Source organism: Lactuca sativa, chromosome 1 (assembly GCF_002870075.4).
Source record: "Lactuca sativa cultivar Salinas chromosome 1, Lsat_Salinas_v11, whole genome shotgun sequence".
Taxonomy (NCBI): domain Eukaryota; kingdom Viridiplantae; phylum Streptophyta; class Magnoliopsida; order Asterales; family Asteraceae; genus Lactuca; species Lactuca sativa.
In genome coordinates this window covers 60258579-60280279 of record NC_056623.2, presented here as the reverse complement: position 1 = coordinate 60280279, position 21701 = coordinate 60258579, and the positions used below count along the sequence as shown (strand labels likewise).

The 21701-nt window shown below is 35.9% G+C and overlaps 1 protein-coding gene across 2 annotated transcripts; it reads right to left on the bottom strand.

Moving 5' to 3' along the window:
• Positions 1-14378: 14378 nt before the first annotated feature.
• On the bottom strand, positions 14379-16770 carry LOC111905020 (uncharacterized). Of its 2 annotated transcripts, none has more exons than XM_023900699.3 (4): positions 16255-16770; positions 15041-15151; positions 14862-14942; positions 14379-14749 (listed from the first exon to the last, which is right to left on the bottom strand). In XM_023900699.3, exons 1-4 carry the CDS (start codon positions 16516-16518, stop codon positions 14672-14674), a joined length of 534 nt encoding a protein of 177 aa, XP_023756467.1. In that variant the 5' UTR covers positions 16519-16770; the 3' UTR covers positions 14379-14671. The 2 variants fall into 2 exon arrangements, with proteins under 2 accessions (XP_023756467.1, XP_023756468.1); XM_023900700.3 differs by having other exon boundaries at positions 14379-14746; positions 16255-16765.
• Between the last annotated feature and the right edge of the window lie 4931 nt (positions 16771-21701).

Sequence of the window (21701 nt, the reverse complement as noted above, 5' to 3'; positions counted from 1 at the left end):
ATCGTCTTCTGAGTCGGTAGACCAAACTTCCGTGCTACCGAACTCGTCATCAGCAACCGAACCCTGCACAATAAGAGCATTAATAGAAGGGTTAGCGATAGACTTCTTCTTTCTCAACTCATCCAGCCTTTTCTGCAACACAGCTTCCTCATCCTTTTCATCATCCTTTTCAGCCATCTTCTTAAGGACACAATCTTTAGCATAGTGGTTTTTCCCACCACAGTAGTAACAGCTTACTCCGGAATCGCCATCCACCTTCGGTTCCTTCTTGGGCTCTTCAACCTTTGGTTCATTGTTAACTTTTTCTGAACTGTAACTCCCCTGCCAGTTTCGGTTTTTATTGCTGGGGAATTTCTTCTTTATGAACCTCTTGGGGTTAGACACCATCATAGCATAATCCTCAGACGTGAGGTCATACTCCTCCAAGTTAAGGTCTTCATCCTCCATCACAGCTTTACTTTTTGACAGGAGTGCCAACGAACCAAGGCTTGAAACAACGTTCTTCTCCTGCAGTACAATCTTCTCCTGGGACTTGAGAATACCCACCAGTTTTGCCAAAGAGTATGATTTAAACTGCTCATGGGCTTTGACTGTAGACACCACTGCTCTCCATTCAGACCTCAGACCATTTAAGAACGTAACCTTCTGCTCAATAAGCTTCCTTTCGATGTCATGTTTGATCATCTTGCTGAGAAGATGATTGAAGCGATCGAACGTCTGGGTCACTGTTTCTTCGGCTCCTTGCCTGAATTCTCCAAACTCAGAAGAGCAAGGTTTGGATAGAATGTTCAAGATCCTCGTCTGTAGAATACAGTTCGCGAAGTCTATCCCAAACTTCCTTTGCCGTCGTGCATGAGCTGACCAACCTGAAGATGTCGGACTGAAGGGCGAATCTGATCAACCTTAACGCCTTGATATTGCACTGGAATTTGTCCTTTTCATCTTGTGTAATATCTTTAACATCCTTCAGCAGATCATTGTACTCCTTTTGAGTCTTAATAATCCTGGACGTTGCAGAATGAGAGAAAGGTCCATTAATGATAGCTTCCCATATGAGGTATCCATTATCCTCAGATCCTATCACGTAGTCTTCGAAGTGATGCGCCCAGACTTCATAGTCATGGGTATATAGGATTGGAATCTTCGTGGTTGAACCGATGCTGTTAGAAATATTGATTGGATTTGATTGCGACTCGTCCATTATGATCGAAAAACCTATTCAAAGATCAGACCTGTAATAAAGCAGATTAGGGCAAAACAATAAATATCAAGATACGTCAATAATGAGATGACGGCTCAATAAATATCGGTAGTTGCGGAAAAACCCTAATTGAAACCTTTTCACAGAAAAGATGTGTATCGATTACACAGTCTCCTGCTCTGATACCAATTGATGAGATTTAAAACCTTTAATCTATGAAGATCGATTAGATCTCAAACAGGTAAGTAAATATAAAACTGTAAGAACACGAAAATAAGAACGAGACAAGAGTGAATCAAATGTGTCGAATGATTAAACAAAATCCTCAGAAGAGCTCGATTAAGAACATCAACTGTAGAGGATTGGTAGGTTACAAGAACGATCAAAGAAATCTGTAATACTTACGCTCTAGAATAATCGTTAACCTAATATGCATGCAAGCATATACTTATATATTAAACATAATGGGCTCTCGGTTGGACAGGCCCAAACCGGAATACAAATAAAATAAATAAACAGTCGAGCCCAAAGACGCAACACTTGAGCAAATCTTCAACCCAACAAAGGAAACTCCAAATCTCAGATGGAGACCTCGGAACCTCCCACTGCATCACGACCTCGACCTTGCCGGATTAACTAGAATACCCTGTTGATTGACAAGGTGACCCAAGAACTGCACCTCGTATAACCAAAACTCACACTTAGAGAACTTTGTGAAAAGTATCTCCCTCCTCAAAGTCTCCAGCACTTCCCTCAAGTTCTCCTAATGCTGCTCCCGCGTCTTGGAATACCAAGATATCATCAATAAAGACTATCACAGACCGATCCAACATTGGTCTGCATACGCGATTCATGAGATCCATGAATGCAGCAGGAGCATTGAAGAGCCCAAATGGCATCACCACGAACTCATAATGGCCATAGTGAGTCCGGAATGTTGTCTTCTGAAAATCCTCGTCCCTGACCCTCATCTGATGATAGCCCAATCGCAAATCAATCTTGAAAAACCAAGATGCACCATGAAGCTAGTCAAAATGATCATCAATCCTTGAGAGTGGATAATGGTTCCTCACAGTTACCTTATTCAACTTTTGGTACTCAATACACATTTGATGGGATCCTTCCTTCTTTTTCACAAACAAAATCGGGGCTCCCCATGGTGAGCTGCTCGGTCTAATGAATCCCTTGTCTAACAGCTCCTGTAACTGTATAGACAACTCCTGCATCTCGAGAGGAGCCAACCAATACCGCCTCTGGCTATTGGAGCCGCACCTGGAATCAAATCAATCCTGAACTCCACCTGCCTCTCTAGAGGTACCCCAGGAAAATCCTTCGGAAATACATCCATGTACTCCCGCACAATCGACACATCGTCCATAGTCGCCTTACCCTTATCCCGAGTATCCATGACATAGGCGATAAAACCTTCACAACCCTGATGAAGGTAGCGCTTGGCCCTCGCTACAGAACACATGACTGGCCCATGTTGCGGTCTCTCACCCTGAATCACCAACTCTCCCCTACTTGGGGTCCTCACCCGAGCCAACTGTTGCTCACAATCGATCACTGACCCATTAGGGATCAACCAGTCCATGCCCACGATAACCTTGTTCCCACGTAAAGGGATGGGAAATAAATCCACTAGATACTGCTCACTGAACAACTGAATAGTACAATCCCATTGAACCCTCGCAACCCTGACCATCCAATCATAAGCAATCTCCACATCAAGAGGACGATCCAGCTCCCCTGGGGCTCTAACAAATCTCTTGCTAAGCATAAGAGATACAAATGATCGGGTAGCCCCCGAATCGAATAATACCAAGGAAGAGATACCGTTCACGAGGAACCATCCTTAAATAAAGCAAATAAAGATAAGCAATAATTTAATATAAATAAAGAGATAAGGAGAAGATACATACTCGTCACAACGTCGTGAGCTGCACGTGCCTCCACTACCGTCAGCTGGAAATCCCTGCTCTTCGCCGCGGGCGCATCTGCCCCGCCCCGACGGCCGTCAGTAATCCTCAATGTCGCGGGTGCAGGTGCTAACACCGGTCCTGCCGCAGCCAAACTCTGACAATGGGCCTTCTTGTGGCCCATCTGATTGTACTGAAAGCAAATCATATCAGATACCAGAGTGACGGGGGTGGTAGCAGTTCAATCTCTACTGATATGACCAGTTCGACCGCACTTGAAGCAGCCAGAACCCACCCCTCTGCATGTCCCCTCGTGTGACTTGACGCACTTGTCGTAGCGGCTACGGTCCAGTTGGCCTCTATGTCTAGAATCATATACCTTGGCCCTCTTGCCCGACCCCTCAACACTCACAACAGAATATGGCTTCCTCTTCCTCTCCAACTCCAAATCAATCTCCCTCTCTCTAGCCCTCGCTATTATGTCTTCCAACGTCTTGCAGCTAGATCGACTCACAAACTGTCGGATATCGCTCCTCAACATCTCGTGGTACCAGGCCTTCTTCATCTCCTCGTTCACCACATACTGCAGAACCAGAAGTGCCCTCTCCCTGAATATAGCGGTGATCTCAGTCACTGTCTCAGTAGTCTAACGAAGATCCTGAAACTCTCGCGCTAGTTGCTGCACCTTGATCACCGGTGCAAACTCGGCTCAGAACCTGGTAGAGAAATCACTCCATGTCATCGAATCAATAACATCACCTCCCATAACATGCCCTACCTCCTCCCACTAATCACGAGTTCCTTCAGGAGGCAAGATACTAGTCTGACCTTGTCCCCCTCGGGACAACGACTGGTACGTAAGGCGTTGGCAACATCTGCCAACCACCTGTTGCTCGCAATGGGATCCCTAGCCCCATGATAGTCTGGCGCTCCACAAGCCCGAAACTCCCTAAAGGTCAGAGAGCGCGTCCCAATCAAAGCCACAATCTCAGCATGAAAAGCGCTCAATCTCTCATCAAGAAGCTCCAGAATCCTCCTTGACCGAGCCAAAAATCACAGGAGTCTGATCAATGATACTACGCATAATCTCAAAACAGATAAACTCCCTTGTCTAGTCGTCAAGTTGTCCAGCTCCAGAACCTGAGCCTGATCCCTCCCCGACACAAGAACTGCCCACTAGTCTGCCTCGCAATACCAACATACTGAAAATAGACCATAAAACTATCAGAATAAGCATCAATGCATATCGGGGAAATCATAACTACACAAGTTCACTGGCATCATTACAACCCTCCTTGAATCGAGTATGGATCCTCTGCTTCTAGTAGTATGGTCCCATACTACCTTCCATATCTATTTGTACTTTCCTCAAGAAGTGCCTTCACTTAACCAAGTTACTCTATAACCAACAGATCCCTTGCAGCTAGGGCTCTCAGCACTAAATCTCATCCTAGGTTCTCCTAGGGCAGAATCCACACCACTCTCTGCCATCAGCAGCAGAAGGAACTCATGCTAACCACCTCTAACTAGCTCACGAATACAATTACATATTACAAAAACTAGATAATTCATCGAATGCGAGGTCTCTCCCAACAACGGTTGGACTCAAACAAGAGTTGCGCAATGGAGCTAAACCTAACCTTCTAAAATTATTTAGTTTCCATAAAATGTAACTTAGCATATTCGCTTACTAACTAGCTGAGATTAGCAAGAACTCCTAAAAGCACAAAGCAAGCAGCATTGGAGCATCAAGTAAGCAAAACTGAGCATAACCTAACCAGGCCATCCTATCACTTACTGATCAGTACTAGCATGAAAATCTATGAGCTCATATAACAAGCATACAAAGGCATCTCTCCTAGATCCTTAGCCCCACTCTAGCATGCAATTCACAATTCATATCATATATAAACATGCATGGGTATTTTGGGATAACTTACTTAAGCTCGGCTGATTGCATGCATCACACCCTTTTCCCTTTAGAAATCCTTTTTTTCATAAAAAAACCATTTTCTTTTGAAAATTTCCACCAAATCCTTAATTTGAGTTCAGACACACCAAAGGGTTTGCCCGAATCCCTCAAACCAAGGCTCTGATACCAACTTGTAACATCTAAAATACCGTCCCAAAAATTTTCGATTTAATATTAGATAAAATAGTAATTTTCCATATCATCCAAACATTTGAAATAAACCAACGTATAAATTGTCATAAATCAGAGTACAACATCATAATAAAATCCCAATGGTGTATGTGATGCAGTCATCCCAAGCTCTTCCCCTTGGAACCAGAGGTGCCTGAAACATAAACTGAAAACCGTAAGCACAAAGCTTAGTGAGTTCCCCCAAAATACCACATACCAATCATACAATAACAATTAGTGGGCCTCTCCCGTCATCGGGCCCTGCCCAGCATCGAGCTAAGCTCAGTAAAACGGGCCCCGCCCAACATACAATAACATATATCAGATAAACACATACACATGTAATAATCACAGAGATACAAAGCATACAAATATCCATCGGTCCCCGCCCGACATCGGGCCTTGACCCGAAAAAACATATAAACACAACACACGCAAGAGTCACGGAGACAACTAGCATACAAACAACATAATGTAAACATGGGCCGGCCTTAGTGCCTTTGACTTACTAAACCCGGTAAAGAAACTCACCTCGAATGCTGAAAGATAACTAGATAAATCCCCTGCCCCAGAAACAACTCTACACAATCCCTAAACAGAAACAATCCCTTAGATACCGATCAATATTTCAAAACCCCTTAAAGGTCAAACTTGTCCAAATTCAAAGTCAAAGTCAACGCCCCAAGTTGACTTAACTCGTCGAGTTTCCCTTAAGCACAGAATCGTGATATTTCGATCCAACTCGCTGAGTTTCCCTTTAACTCGTCAAATTCCACCTTTTTCAACAGAATCGGGACAAACCCAACCCAACTCGCCGAGTTCCCTTAAGAACTCGTTGAGTTCTTCGATCAGCCAACCCACTTAATTCATTAAGCCACTACTCTTCAAACCGAAGCCTTATATTCCAGATCTAGACTGATATTATGTCTAAAAGGGTAAATTTTCTAACTTTACCCATTAAGAACCACCCCAAAGACATTAAGCTCAAACCCTAATCCTAAAAGGCCTATATCTTAATCCAAAAACCACTATAACTTCAAGATAAAGCTCATGAACACATATATGGACCTTAAAGACTAAAAGGTCACACAAAGTCTTCAAATTTACTCACATGCATGGCCAAATGAAGCTTAAAAGGCCAAATCAAAGGCTTAAATGATGCATGGAGCTCTTTGGACCATAAAGTTGGCACCTTTATGCCATAACAACTCAAGAGGACCATAGATCTAAAAGGGTTATCTTAATGGGACGACCAACTCCCATCAAACACTCAATCTCGGTTAAACATGCAAAATAATCCAAAGAGATCTAAGAATAAACTAAGCAAGGTTGAGACTTTATACCAGAAATGTGTCGAAAATGAAGCAAGGATTCGAGATCTAGCATCTCCTTCTTGTATCACTAAACGTCCCTTTCTTCCAATGGCTTCAAACACACATAAAAACACTCAAAATAGCTCATAAACACTTAAAAGTGCCTTAGGGTTTTGAGGTTAGGGTTTAGGACAATGGAGGCTGGAAATGAGGCCAACTTGTGAGGTTTAAGTTGTTTAAATAGGGTGCAAAACCCCAGAATTAGGGTTTCATTTCTTCTAGCCAACTCGTCGAGTTGAGACCTCCCAACTCATCGAGTTGGTCACTTAAGATAAGCGGTCCACATCCTTTCAACACAACGAGTTTGGGGCCACCAACTCGTCGATCTGCTTTATAATATTGAATAAATTTTAAGTTTAAATACATACCAGGAACCTGGCGTTACACTTGAATCCCAAAGCCTTTACATGATCGAATTACGGACCACAATCATGAATTAAGAAACATCATGAAACTGGATGTTACATGATAAGTACCCGACTTTCCTGTTTCATGTAGGCCTCTACACAACTCAGAAATTGTAGAATTTTTCAGTTTTAGGTGATTTTTCACATCTAGTTCATAATGTTGTGACTCAAGTTTCAACAAAATTCCTTTCATGCTGTGTAAAGTCTAGAGAAAAATATAATGTTGCTAATTTACATATATCCTCAACATTTAAGGATTTTCTTGGGTCTAGCAAAACACTGAGACAAAGAAGCTCTGATGTAGACTCATTAAATCTATAGTTCAACTCTTGGAACTGACTACCAATAGCAACAATGAATATTTCAACTCGGTAGTGATGCTATATGGCTATATTGTCTTTGTCACGATGTTAGTGAATTACATATCTATAAGTTTCATTCATGTTGGGGACGATATTCTATTTTTCTCACAGAAACAAACCACTTTATCCAAAATAGATTGCCAACCTTGATATCTATGTTAGTGTATCCCACATCGGTGCAACACGGTCTTATAAGTGACTATATATGTCGGAGTCTCCCTTTCTCTCCATACGGGATCTTTAGAGAGACAATCATGGGCTCCACATATAATTACATGATATCAGAGTCAGTGTACCGCACCCCCGTGGCCCAACATATCTCTGTATATCATCATCGAGCGTCCGACTCTAAAGGGAAATGTTATTATATCTGACATCGGTGTGACATGATCTTATAAGTGACTATATATGTTGGGTCCCTCTTCTTTCCACAATGACTCTTTTGGAGAGACAATTTTGGGCTCCACATATATTTACACTCTCAACTTTTAAATCCATATTTTTGTTGTAGAAACCAAGGCCAGAGCATTAACAATATCTATAGATTTCTATTGTAAAGTTTGGCAAAGCATGTAAGTTATCCCTATTATTTCTTTCACCATGTGCATAACAATGACAAAATCGAATGATAATGCATGTGCAAGTACATATCTCGCATCACCACTATGAGAAGATGTAGAACCTTTTATAGCAATGTCATTCAATACTACAGAAGATAGACCAAACAATCTCATAAAACCACATATTGATTTGAAATGAGAACTCCACTTAGTATCTTTAGGCCTTTGAAATGTTCGTGTTTGATTTGTCGCATCACCTCGCACCTCGTTGGTGCATCTCTGGGTTAATTGTAGGGGTAAAAGTGTAAAATGTAACTGAAATTCCCCTTTTGGTACCAGAGCCGGTCCAGACGGTGGGCAACCCGGGCGACCGCCCAAGGCCCACGACTCCAAGGGGCCCAAAATTTATGGGTTATATAGTGTACATATATAAACCAAATATAACCAAAATGATTTTTATGGCCTAAAGTTGGTTCAAACTCAAACTGGCTTAAAAGATAAATAATTTGTCTTGCTTGTTATTGCTAATTGAACATGTTTACAGTGAAGAATAAATGATATTTTTTTTGAATGTTTATTATATTTGTCTTTAAGGGGCATTTTTTTCCTTTTGCCCCGGGCCCCATATACGCTTGGACCAGTCCTGTTTGGTACCTTGTAATGTGTCTGAACTTGTAGTTATGCAATTTATAAAATTTGGCCGTTTCAAAATAATAATAATAATAAAAGTAAAAGTGAAAAATCACATGATTAAAACAAAAAGAAGAAACTGGTCTTCAAAGTTGTAACTCGTCGCCGTTAATTTAGAAAAGGTATTTCATTTACGTTATTGCTGCTTGGTTTGATAGTGAATTCTACCAAAAGGCGGCTATGTCAATTAAATTAAAACAGGCTATTTATTAATTGGGTTTTTAATATATACGGTTTTTATTTGTACATTTCATTGTAATTGTAGTTATTATACACACTAACCCATTTAAAGGTAGCTTAATTAATTTTTATTGGCATTAACTTTATTTTTTTTTTTAACCGGCAAATATAATATATAATTTATAACTAAACTAACATCTAAATTCATTTGTGTTCAAGACGGGACTTATGTGTTCAAGACGGGACTTAAACTCTTGACCTTAAGGAAGAATGACACCTGAAACCGTTGGGCTAGAAGCCCAACGGTTGGCATGAACTATGTAATGTTTATTCCTAAGAAACTACATTTTTAAGATGGTAAAGTTACGACTAAAAATTGTTAATACAATAAAAAAAAAATAAGAAACTATATTTTAAGAATGTGTATACATCATATTTATATTTTTATAGTATACTATATATATATATATATATATATATATATATATATATATATATATATATATATATATATATATATTAGATGTGTGCTTGCACAAAGCAACGACGATAAATAGTTTTTTGGACGAATAGTTTTTCATACAGGAAAATAATTATTAGATTTTGTTATTAGATATTATGTAATAAGAAAAATTATCACTTTTAATTAAAATATTTATGTTTAGAACTTATATTTATATGTATGTTTATACATTTGATATAAATTAATTATTATCGACATCTAATTTAAGATATGTAAATTAACTTATATTGATGGATTTAACATTTTAAAATTATTATTTTGCTTCAAATTAATTTTTAATAACCTTCCTTAATTCAAGTCTTTAAAGTTTTGGCAAGTATCAATGGTTTTGTTATGCATAATTAATTTGTACAAAAACTTTTGTATCTTGTACCTCTTAAAATTCAAGATATGACTAATATGTTTTATATATAATTTAAGATATAAGATATATATATATATATATATATATATATATATATATATATATATATATATATATATATATATCAATGTTACAGAAATTAGCTATGACGGTCGATTAATCGGCGAATAATCGTTTGACGACCTTTAGCCGATTACGATTAGGGTGTTTGGCGAAAATTGGTCAAAATCGATCAAACTTTGGTTTGACGATCTTCGGCGGTTGTATGCGGGAAATATTCAAAATTTTCAAATTTTAAACTTTCGAGTTTTTAGGTTTTCAAATTCTAAAAAGTTATACTAAAGTTGTTTATTTATTTATTTATTAACCAATACATATTGTTTATTATTATTTTTTTTTTTAACCAAAAATCATTATACATATTGAAGTCACAAACTGTTATATATTTCAGTATGATGGGTTACTAAGCTGCCAATTAGATATGAAAATACAAATATCCATATATATTTAAGGGGTGTTTGGCTTAGCTTTTCACAGCCAAAAGTCCTTTTTGTAAAAGAAAAAAACAAAAAGATGTTTGACAAACTAATAACTTTTGGAGTTTTAATACAAAAAAAAAAAAAAAAAAAAAAAAAAAAAAAAAAACTTTTTGAAAAAGTCAAGAAATCCTGATTTTTTGTAACTTTTTGGAAAATTTCTTTTAGCTTTTAAAAGCTAAGCCAAACACCCACTAAGTGATGTATTTCTAATCAAAAGGTTTCAGTAGGTAATTAAAAACCAAAAGAAAATTTATTATGCCTATTCATTCGCCGGTTCCAAAAAGATAGATGGTTATTTTTTGAATAATAGCTATTTAATATATAGGGATCATTAAAATAATGACTATTTAATACATAGAGATTTGTCCAATTGATGTCATACATAGCGATTTTTGGACCTCCCCTTATTAAGTCCCCGAGGACATTGTCCCGATGCCTTTTTTCTTGATTACTTTACCAAACTTCCTATGGACATTTCTAATTAATTGGCCAAAAATAGCAAGTTTTCATTTTTTCTCACCCCTACGATTTTATCAAACCCTATTCTCTCAAAAACATCAAGACACTCCAATGTGATAATGGCAATGTATACAATAATTTATGGCTCCACGCATTTTGTCAAAACAATGGCATGGCATTTTGTTTATCATGCCGTCACATTTCCTCGCAAAATAAGAAGTCAAACAAAAAATACGAGCCACAAATATTGTCATTCGAACCCTTCTCATACATACCACCCCAATAAACAAGCTTCAACCTCGTTCTACCATGTGTGCATTCCTTTGTTACACCAACAACCACCATGGATTTAAATGTTATGATTTACACACCCACAAGATAATCATCTCATGACATGTCATATTCAACGAACAAATCTTCTCACTTACAATAAAAATCACATTTATCATTGACCCTTACACCTTCGTCAGCCCACCTTCCACCTTGTTGTTGGCTATCCCTTGCCCAATCGCAGCCCAATGGGTCTTCTATCCCCGATCCATGTTGCATCCCCCTCCACCCCCATCTCAACTTCCACTAAACAATACATAAATACAAGAACCATCGATTCAAACATCATTTCTATATGTCATGACCATCTAAACATGTATTATTACGGACATAACCAAACCCAAAATTACTTTTAATATGCTTGTTTCTTGCTCTATTTCTCCCATTCCTCGAAAACATAAGAATGTTCTACATGCAAACCTACACAAACACCGGTTGACACCAATTCCAAGTTAGACATTTGTACAAGGATGCTTTTTGTGACCCCCACTCTTTAACAAACTTTAGTCGAGGCACTTCAGTATCTTACATTTACAAGACCGGATATTACATATAATGTCCAATAGGTTTGTTTGCACATGGATGATCTATGTGTTGGTCACATGAACACACTAAAAAGAATCATTCGATATATCCATGGTACTCTCTCGTTTGGTCTTCATCATGTAAATTGGTAATATTCCGCCATCTAGTTTTCAAAGGTCGTGTGCGATCGAGTAAGTGGCACTCGCTTTTGGGTTGGGCCTAAAAAAGAGAGCTTTGGCATCCCCATTTTTAATGTTATTTGATATGAGCCTCGTATTCTTTGTCAGGGGCGTAGCCAATATAGGACAAGAGTGAATTGTGGTTCACCCACACAAAATTAAGGTTACATATATATATATATATATATATATATATATATATATATATATATATATATATATATATATATATATATATATATATTGTTAAATAAAATGATTTAGGGTTATGATATGACCTATTCCGTTCAAAATTTATATATTGTTGTAAGACAACATCATCTGCAACTTAAATAAACAATTTATTTAAGAATGCATATATAGTTATATTTTGTTATCGTTTTCATATTTTGTATATTATTAGCCTACTCTAAAACAAAATTCTGGTTACACCAGTTCTTTGTTTTCTTAATAAACTGTTTCCATGTGATCTCAAAGACCTTTGACCGAAACAAGTCCAGTATGGATGCTCTAAAACTCATACGAGTCTCTTGAATGAATTTGTTATTGTACGTATACTGAGACGTGCAGGAGTTCGTAGCCATTGTTGGATAAAAGGACTATAAATTCCCAACTCAAAGAATGAAAAGCAGGAAAAATATCTCAATAACTTCGACTCTTTTTAATAATATATCAAACTATACATGGAACACAATTTAACCGATAACAAAGAGTCTAATCTAACAACTAACTAGGAGTTCCTGGGTTCAAACTTAGACAGAGAGTATATTTACATTATTTGTCGTTTCAAAAAGAAATATTAAAAAAAAAAACTTATCTAACAACCACACTACCTACTTTTAATTAGAGCCTATCTAACTATCTCAAGACGTATCCGATATCCCGGTTGTGCATCAAACTTGGGGACAGTTTAACAACCTGTTTGGGATCAGTCTTGAACTTAAACAAATTTATACACCTCCATATAACATAACTTTATTAATTATTGTCCAAATTTAATATAATAAACACTAACATGCTCTTTCGTTCACATTGTAATATTTTACTTGTATGCTACAACCAATGCATGTGGTAATTCCAACCTTTTGTGGCTTAGCATTGAATAAAGTGATTAAAGTAAAGAATAATCACAACTGTCGATCGAACTTTCTTGTATTTGTACAGAGGGACTAAAAAAGCATTTAATTACAAAAGCAAGGGGTTCTTTTTCTATTAAGTGATTAAAGTAACGTAGGAATGTTGTCCTCCAGCTTGTCCTATGCCCACCTTCACATGTCAGTTCGCACTTATTGTAAACCTCCAATTTTTTCATAGGCGGGTAGGATCCGGTGGTTGTAGTGATTCCCAACTGTCCAACCATATTTATATTATCTAAATACCAAAAAAAAAACACCATGGCAACATATTATCTCGCATTTTACAATTAAATATTCTTATAATACTTTGGTGTTCAAGACAATTAAGATAATAGCTAGGTTACTTAACATTTAACTAGTGATTATTCTATATAAACTTTATGTTAAAGATAACACCAAAATAATAATATTACATTAGTCGTGTTACTTAATGAATACTTTTATTCTAGTTAGATCACTATAGTGACATTTTCTTGCACCTGTTGGTAGGATGCTTTAAATCTTGTTTACCAAAGAACTTAGATAATTGTAGAATGTTCTATATCCATTTATCAAAGAACTCGATATATAAATATATAGTTGATTTTCCAAGTTTAATAGGTTTTAAATGTTTCCCTACCATGTATATGCCTCCATCTACTTCTTACTTTCTTAGAGGTCATTTATAGATCTGCCTCAACTTCCTCATATACCTCCATCTTGTTACATAAGAACCTAGATAACTGATATTCTTTAAAGTTCATTAAATCCGCATGTTTCCCCACCCTATATCCACATGATTAAAATCTAGTTTAGCAAAGAACCGATATTGTCTAATAACCTATTCACATGTCTCCCCACCCTATATACATATGCTCAAAATGACAAAATCTTGTTTACCAAAGAAATCATATAACCGATTCTCCTATATGTCTAACAACCTCCACATGCATGTCTCCCTTACCTTTATATCCACATGTTCAAAATCCCATATAACCGATTTTCCTAGGTTTTATAACCTCCATCCCATGTCCACATGTTCAAAATCCCATTTACCAAAAAACCTAGATAACCGATTTCTCCAAGTTTAATAAATAACCACCTCTTGTCCCCTACCTTACATCCACCTCTTATCGAAAACCTTATCTCACATATGTCACATTCCCTAACTTGTAATTTATGATGCGATATATACTAAGCAAACCATAAAGATTCATGGCTTTTGTAGATGACAACAATATATCAAGTAGACAGTTGTCATTTTGCACAAAATATATATACATGGGCCTATATTGTCATATGCAACCATAAGGAGACATGCAATAATATGGTCCAGTAGTAGTAGTAGTAGTACCACCACCTTCCAGTAATCATTTGGACCACTAAACTTACCCTTCACAAAGGTTGTTTCACTATCAACCATTCATCTTATCTATCTATAAACACAACGCATAAAACCTTTTTTAATGCCAAAATTATACAAAATAATAAATAAAAAGACATACAAGGTTAATCGAAATAAAAGAGGTTCTTTGACATGATTTTAGTTACAGACCTGTTTTTACAAATGTATTTCCAAACCTAGATCAGCAAAATACAAACTGACATAAAAAAAGGAAAAAAAAAAAAAAAAAAAAAAACGCATACAAATTTAAACCAAACCAATATATAAAACACGTAGTAAATAAAGAAAGAAGATAAAACGTCTTCTTTTTTTAATAAAATCTCACACAAACCCTAATTAGATTATCCCCATCACCATCATCATCATCACATCATCATAATCATCATCATCATTAAGCTTATTGTATTGTTTCAACGCTTTTGCTCAGTTCTTCAAGTTTCTTCATCCTCATCTTCTCACTTTCGCTAACCAACTGCTTAATAATTTATTAAACAAACATTTGTATAAGTTAATTGACTTAATTCCAAACGGAAAAAAAAAAAGATTCTGTTAACTTTTAACGGAAAATTGAGATTTGAGATACCAACCTCCATCAATCTTGTGATGAGTTGTACTTTTTCTTTGTTCTTTTCATTAAAAGCGTCGAGGGCTTCCTTGTACTCTCTCTCCTATAAATAATAGCAATCAAGAAACAATTTAATAAAAAATTAAATAACTTTTTTTTTATTTTGTGACAATTTTGGAAAATGGGAATCCAATTTTATACCTTCTTCTGACAAGTTTGTCCAAGTGGCTTCAATTCTTTGTTGACAGTATCAATCCTTTTACGAACAACTGAAACTTCTTTCTTCATCGGATCTGTTAGGGCTTCGAGTTCCTAATAAATAATTATATAATTTAGTTTACATTTTTTAGGGTAAACCCTTTTGGGTATTGGGGGTAGTAATGTAATTTGATGTCTTTGAATGAGGGGAATGATGTGAGGTGAGTCATTGAAGATAGAGAGGTATAGAGCATAGACCCCCATGTGTTAACATTTAACAATCAAGGACAATAAAGATTCATTCTTTTGAAAGTATAACTTCATAAAGACTTTATATCATTATTTGTTAAGTTCACAACTACTTTATGTCCCACCATTGATTAATGGAACTTGTTATATGATAGATATTTGGAGTTGTATGATATAGGAAGATACCAAAAATGCAGAATTGAATGTGGGTTTGAGGTCAAAAATGGTACAAATTTACATGACTTTTTGCCTTCAAATTAATGAATCATAAAGATGAGAAGAATTCAAGTACTTGTTGATATAATTATATAACATGGGTGTGACCATATATGTGATTAAAAGCTTTAAGGCCTAATGATTCTTTTCAAAAAAAGAAAATAATCGGAATTTAAATACATATATTTGATTTCTTGAACCATTTTGGTTAAGGTTGAAACGTTATTGAAATAGATCTATCAAACAAGTTTTTCGGTTGAATTTTACTCTGAAAAAGAAGAATTGATGAGCAAAATACTCAGAGAGAAAACTCGATGGAATCTGGTTTTACTTTCCCCAAAATTCGATTCTCAAGGAGTCAAAATTGAAGTACTAATCGTTCACCGACATTATTGTTTCAATTTTTTGAGAAGAACACCGAAAACACTGTTCCCCAAATCGTACATGAAAACCCCCCCAATTTTCCTTCCCAAAATCCAACAAGTTTGTGCAGATTCCTTTCATATAAACACACGATAACAAAATGGTTGATTTCTAAAAAACAGTATACAGGAAACCCTAATTTTTCACCCAGTAAAACGAACATGTTGGATTTTCAATTACGTATACGAAAATCGTAGAAAAGAGATTTTGTTCCGGTTCGATTTCTGAAACCCTAATTTTATTTCTCGAAAAAATTGAAGAATTGAAGAAAACATGTAAAGTATATGAAAAATTGGGGAAACAGAAAGGTAAAAAGAGAAGAAACAAACCTCACGAATACTGGCTAAACGCCTGGTTTCTTCTTCAATTCGACCCAACTGAGCTTGAACCCTTTCCCTAACCTCCAACTTCTTCTTCTCAATCTCTTCCTCTTTAGCCTTAAAAGTAGAAAGAGCAGACCTAGACATCTCTTCGTCTTCTTTGGTCATCAACCCATTGAAGCTTAAACTGCCGGAGATTTGTCCAGCTTGCATCAGTGTCTGAAGCTGTTCGCTTGATTGCCTCTGTGTTTGTACCTGTGTTTGTGTAGTCATTTCTTGTTCTCTCTTTTTCTTCAACCAGAAAAGGTAAAAAACCCTCCTTCTTCCTCGAATTCCTCTCTTTATCTCTCCAATTGTTTTCTTCTTTTGCTTTAACGTTTTACTTTCCGTTGTGTGTGTATAGTGTATTCAAGAGTGGTGATTAGAGAAGGCAGGCCTAATGCCAAAGTTATGAACCCTTGTAGCCCCACCAGATGAGAGAGAGAGAGAGAGAGAGAGAGAGAGAGAGAGAGAGAGAGAGAGAGAGATGGGCAGAGTGTATGAAAATCGTGTATACAACGTATATATACATATATATACAAGGGCGTGTATATATTTTGCTGCCAGGGAAGAAGTGGAAATTACCAAAAAGCCCATGGATCTCCAATGGAAAGATCATGACATGAACGGGGCCAGACAGAAAGATTCTTTATTATAGTCGTAATCAAAATATTATCCTCCTAATTTTGTCCATTGTTTTCGACAAATGAAACGTATAAAAGATTTATTTATTAGAATGATAAATATATCTCATCGGTTTTTCAGAAAATATCATCAAATAATCATCAAAATCGTAAATAAAAATACGCAGTATTTGTTATTTTTCAATAATAACTTTCGTCATATCCTTGGAATTAGTTTAAACGTGTGGATGATAGCCGTGGAATTTATTTTCCCAACTATCCAATTCGCTTTCTTGCAAGTAATATCTATGAAATTAATTTGTGTTTAGATACATTAAAAAAATTGATTTTTATATCTTTATCATGAATTTTTATTTTCAATTAAATTGGAAATTGAAGATAGAAAAATTAAAATATCTTGTTCTTAAATGGATGAATCAAAAACATAGATAAAAATATCACCTTACATTTGAAACCACTGGTTTATAAGTTTGATGTTTATGCTTAATAAAAATCCTATCACTTTTTTACCACTTTCTACTTAATAAGTCTAAATCGAAGTGTTGCTATATCGAAAAGAAAAAAAAAAAAAAAAAAAAAAAAAAAAAAAAAAAAAAAAAAAAAAAAAAAAAAAAAAAAATCTACTAGGTCACTGAGAATCCTAAAAAAAGGGAAAGGAGACGCAAGTTCCTTCAATGCCTTCCAATATGATTATCATTCTAAATACGAAGAATGCCATTGATCCAGACTTAATTCATACTAAGATGTTGATCCGGATCATAGAGATTTTTATGGTGGATTCGTGGGGTGCATTTTTACCCTAAGGTCACCCACAATATCATCAATTAATCGTTATAGTAGTGAAGAGTGGCGGACGCAGAAAGTTTTAGTATAGATGACACTAAAAAGATTTTCAAAAAAATCTAAATTAATAATGGCATTCGTATTTCAAACCAATGCACCTAATAGAAAAACATAAAAAAAATTTACACTACATGTCGGAATCGGAGCAGTGGCCCGGGACCCCCGCGCTCCACTAAGGTCCGCCGCTGGTGGTGGATGTCATATATCATCACATCCAACCATTAGACCTATGATATATCTATCATTACAACACCATTCCACATCATTTTTTTAAGAAAAAAAATTAGTTTAAAAATACAATAAAAACATAGATGTTTTTAACTAGTTTTCATTCAATAAAAAATATTACATTAATTAAAAAACCACATTACTTAAAAAAAAAATAAACAAACAAACATTAAAAAAAAAAAAAAAAAAAAAAAAAACACCTAATATTTGTTCATGTCTCGTAGGTACAAATGTTTCGCGACATCTTTTCGAAGATTAAAACACATTTCATTGTTATGAATGTCAACAACCCGTGCTAAAAATTCAATCGTTCGGGGTACAAACTCTTTAATCGGGATAACTACATCGTTCAAATCCTACGTACAAATCGTTCTACCTTCATTTTCAATAATATATTATGCATTTATCATTCGTTTACTTCTATCCATATCATATAGTCATGTAGCGTATTTCACTACATCTCGTGTCTGATTGAGGACTTCAAACACCCTCTCGATATTCTTTCTAGCTGATTCATGCTTTTTTGTAAACAACTTTGTCTATTCAGTTTGAGGTACCGAGTATGTCTTCATAATATGGAATAATCAGGGTATGTCTCATCATAAAGGTAGTAACCATATTAATACGAAGGCTCGTTCATCATGAATGATATATCAGGTGCTTTTCCAGTCCAAATATCGTTGAAAATAAGGGACCAACCAAGAACATTAATGTTATTGCTAGACCCCGCAACTCTAAATAACGAATGTCATATCTATAAATCCCGAGATGCAACAATTTCTAGTATTATACTTGGCTCACCTATATCACCTCAAGTAAATTGACCGCGCCACGTATTTGGGCATTTTTCACATGTCACATACGTACAATCAAGGCTACCAATCATTCCCAGAAATTCATGTCTCTCTTCACGAGCCAAATATAATATCTCAATATCACATGCAATAGGTTTACACAAATATTCTTTATGATAAACCTCATACACACATGCGTAAAACCAATCTACACAATCAATTATGGTCATCTCAATATTTTCAAGTACTCGTTGGATGCATCAAAGACTATACTGTATCCCAAATATCTAAGTGTAGCCACATATTTTTGTATAGTATTAAAACCCATTCTTCCTCTAGCATCCTGTTTTTGTTTAAAATAATCATAGCGGACCTCTAAATAATTACTGATACGTAAAAATATAGCCTTATTTAGACGGGAATGATGTTCGAACGACTCATCACTATAAAGACAATTGTCGACAACGTAATCATATACCAAAAAGTCAAGTGCAGCTTGACGATCTCGATTGACAATTGCTATTGTATGTGTAACATCTATACGTTCTTCATTGTGTATGTGTTGCACAACATTGAAGAATGTCAAGATAAATTCTTCCTCGTCATCCAAATTGAATTCTTAAAGAAATCTATAAATATGTTTTTTGAGAGAGTATAAAAGAGGTGAATGGTTTGGCTGTAAAGGTTTACGTAAATGTTGTGTTTATATATGTAAGGTTTATATATTTAAAAAAAATATTTGCACCATTCAACGGCTGATCAATGGATCAAAGGGAGGAATTGCCCTAATTGGTCATTCTCAGGCATCGAATGCATCCCGAAAAACAATGACCACACCCGACCACGAAGGTTCGGGGTGGTGTTCACGAACAACGATCGTGACCACATGGACCACGACCCCTCTCGTTGCATGTATTATGGATGGCCTAATATGCCCATTGCCCAAATATATATTGGAAACAATGAAAAAGTTGTGAAGAAAATCCAAGTGCGTTTTCTATGTTGGTCAAATACATATAGCTATAATAGATAAGAAAAGTATTAATATATATAGTTTGTTCTATAGATTTTGTAATTACTATAATATATATATATATATATATATATATATATATATATATATATATATATATATATATATATAAATGTTTTTTAAGTTTGGAAGTTGGAAGAAAGACAAGCAAACTTGAGTCCAAATGGTCAAGACATTTGAAGCCTAAATGATCGAAATCATTAGACTTTTTGGTAATAAATCTCCCAACAATCCACCTAATGTTATTTAGATTAGTGCTGTCATATATATTTTTTGACATTTGTATTATGTTTGTGTTTTGAAGTTTGTAAAAACTTTAGTTATTAATGAATACTATGAAGATATGAATAATACGTGAAGAAGAATATATTACAATTATGTTACATTTTAATACAAAGAACATACAAGGGTATTTATAATACATATTTAGCTAACTATTGAGAGATAATAGGAATTATACAACAAAATTTGACTATGCAAATACATGTGACAAATATGATAAAATAAGTTGATATATATCGGGTTATATCTTGATATGCCCCCGCAAGATGGACAATATTAAGAAAAGACCAATCTTGGATATTAGATAAAAAAGCATGGTCTTAGTAGGGGTTTGGTAAGAGCATCTTCCAACTGATCATCTTTTGCAATGTGTTGAACGCGGAAAGTGCATTTTTGTACCTTTTCTCTTACGAAGTGAAAATCCAAAGCAAGATGTTTCATTCTAAAGTGAAAAAATCAAGTTTACATAATAGGAAGTAGCACTTAAGTTATCACAATAGATGGTGGGGATGGTGTTTAATGAGTAACCAAGTTCACTGAGTAAAGATGTAAGCCATTGAACTTCTATGGTGGTAGAAGCAACAACTTTAAATTCAACTTCGGTAGAGCTTCTTGCTAAGGTGCTTTGGCACTTTAAGCTCCATGAGATAGGATTAGAGCCAATATAGAATAGGTAACCAGCGGTACATCTGTAATTATCTTTGTCTCCAGCCCAATCTACATTAGTGAATACATGGAGTGTTAGTGGTGAGTTGTGACGCAATATTATTCTATGATATAGAGTGCCTTGTAAGTACCATAATCAGTGTTTGAGAGTTGTCCAATGGAGAGAAGATGGTGCATGAATAAACTGTGATAAGCAATTCATAACGAATGATATATCATGTCTTGTTAGGGACAAGTATTGTAGTGCCCCAACTAATGTACGGTATTTAGTTGGTGAAGGGTGAAGTCTAGCACCTAGTTCCTGGTACGTATAATCTATCTAAGTGATTTAATTTTTAGCCTTGGAATCAGCGAGTTGTAGGCCTGACTCGCCGAGTAGTGTCGGGATATTGATCACGTTTAAGTTGGCGACTCGGTGAGTCCACATTCTGGACTCGGCGAGTCCCCGCTGTCTGGATGAAACCCTAATTTCAAGGGTTTGCACCCTATTTAAACCTCCCTTATGTGCCCCAAGCCCGACTCCTTCACCCTCAGAGCTCCCTATATCGTCCTAACCCCTTTTTCTTGAGAGATTAAAGTGTTTTGATGTGATTTCTTGAAGATTTTGAGAGAAGAAGAAGAGTAGATCAAGAGGAGAAGAAGGAGGTCGAATATCTTGGTGATATTTCAGTGATTCATTGAGGTATAACTCAGTTCCTTCTGTGTTTATGCTTAAAGTCCCTTAGAGCACCATTAAAGTCCTTCTAGAACCATTTCCAAGCTTGAGTATGGATTAGGGTTTGTAATGAGTTGTGTAACCTCTAGATCTAAGCATGTTTGAGCTCCAGAAGCTCGGATTCAGGGCCTTTATGGAAGCATATTGCTTGAATGTTCTAGATCTACCATTTTAGCCCTTATTTGGCCTTAAATCCCCATTCTATGCATGTT

Excerpts from the sequence above, each read along its gene's own strand:
- LOC111905020 (XM_023900699.3), bottom strand. The coding sequence starts at position 16,518 with ATGACTACACAAACACAGGTACAAACACAGAGGCAATCAAGCGAACAG. Across the intron at positions 15,152-16,254 it reads GTTTAGCCAGTATTCGTGAG|GAACTCGAAGCCCTAACAGA; the intron begins GTTTGTTTCTTC and ends ATTATTTATTAG. Across the intron at positions 14,750-14,861 it reads TCATCACAAGATTGATGGAG|CAGTTGGTTAGCGAAAGTGA; the intron begins GTTGGTATCTCA and ends TAAATTATTAAG.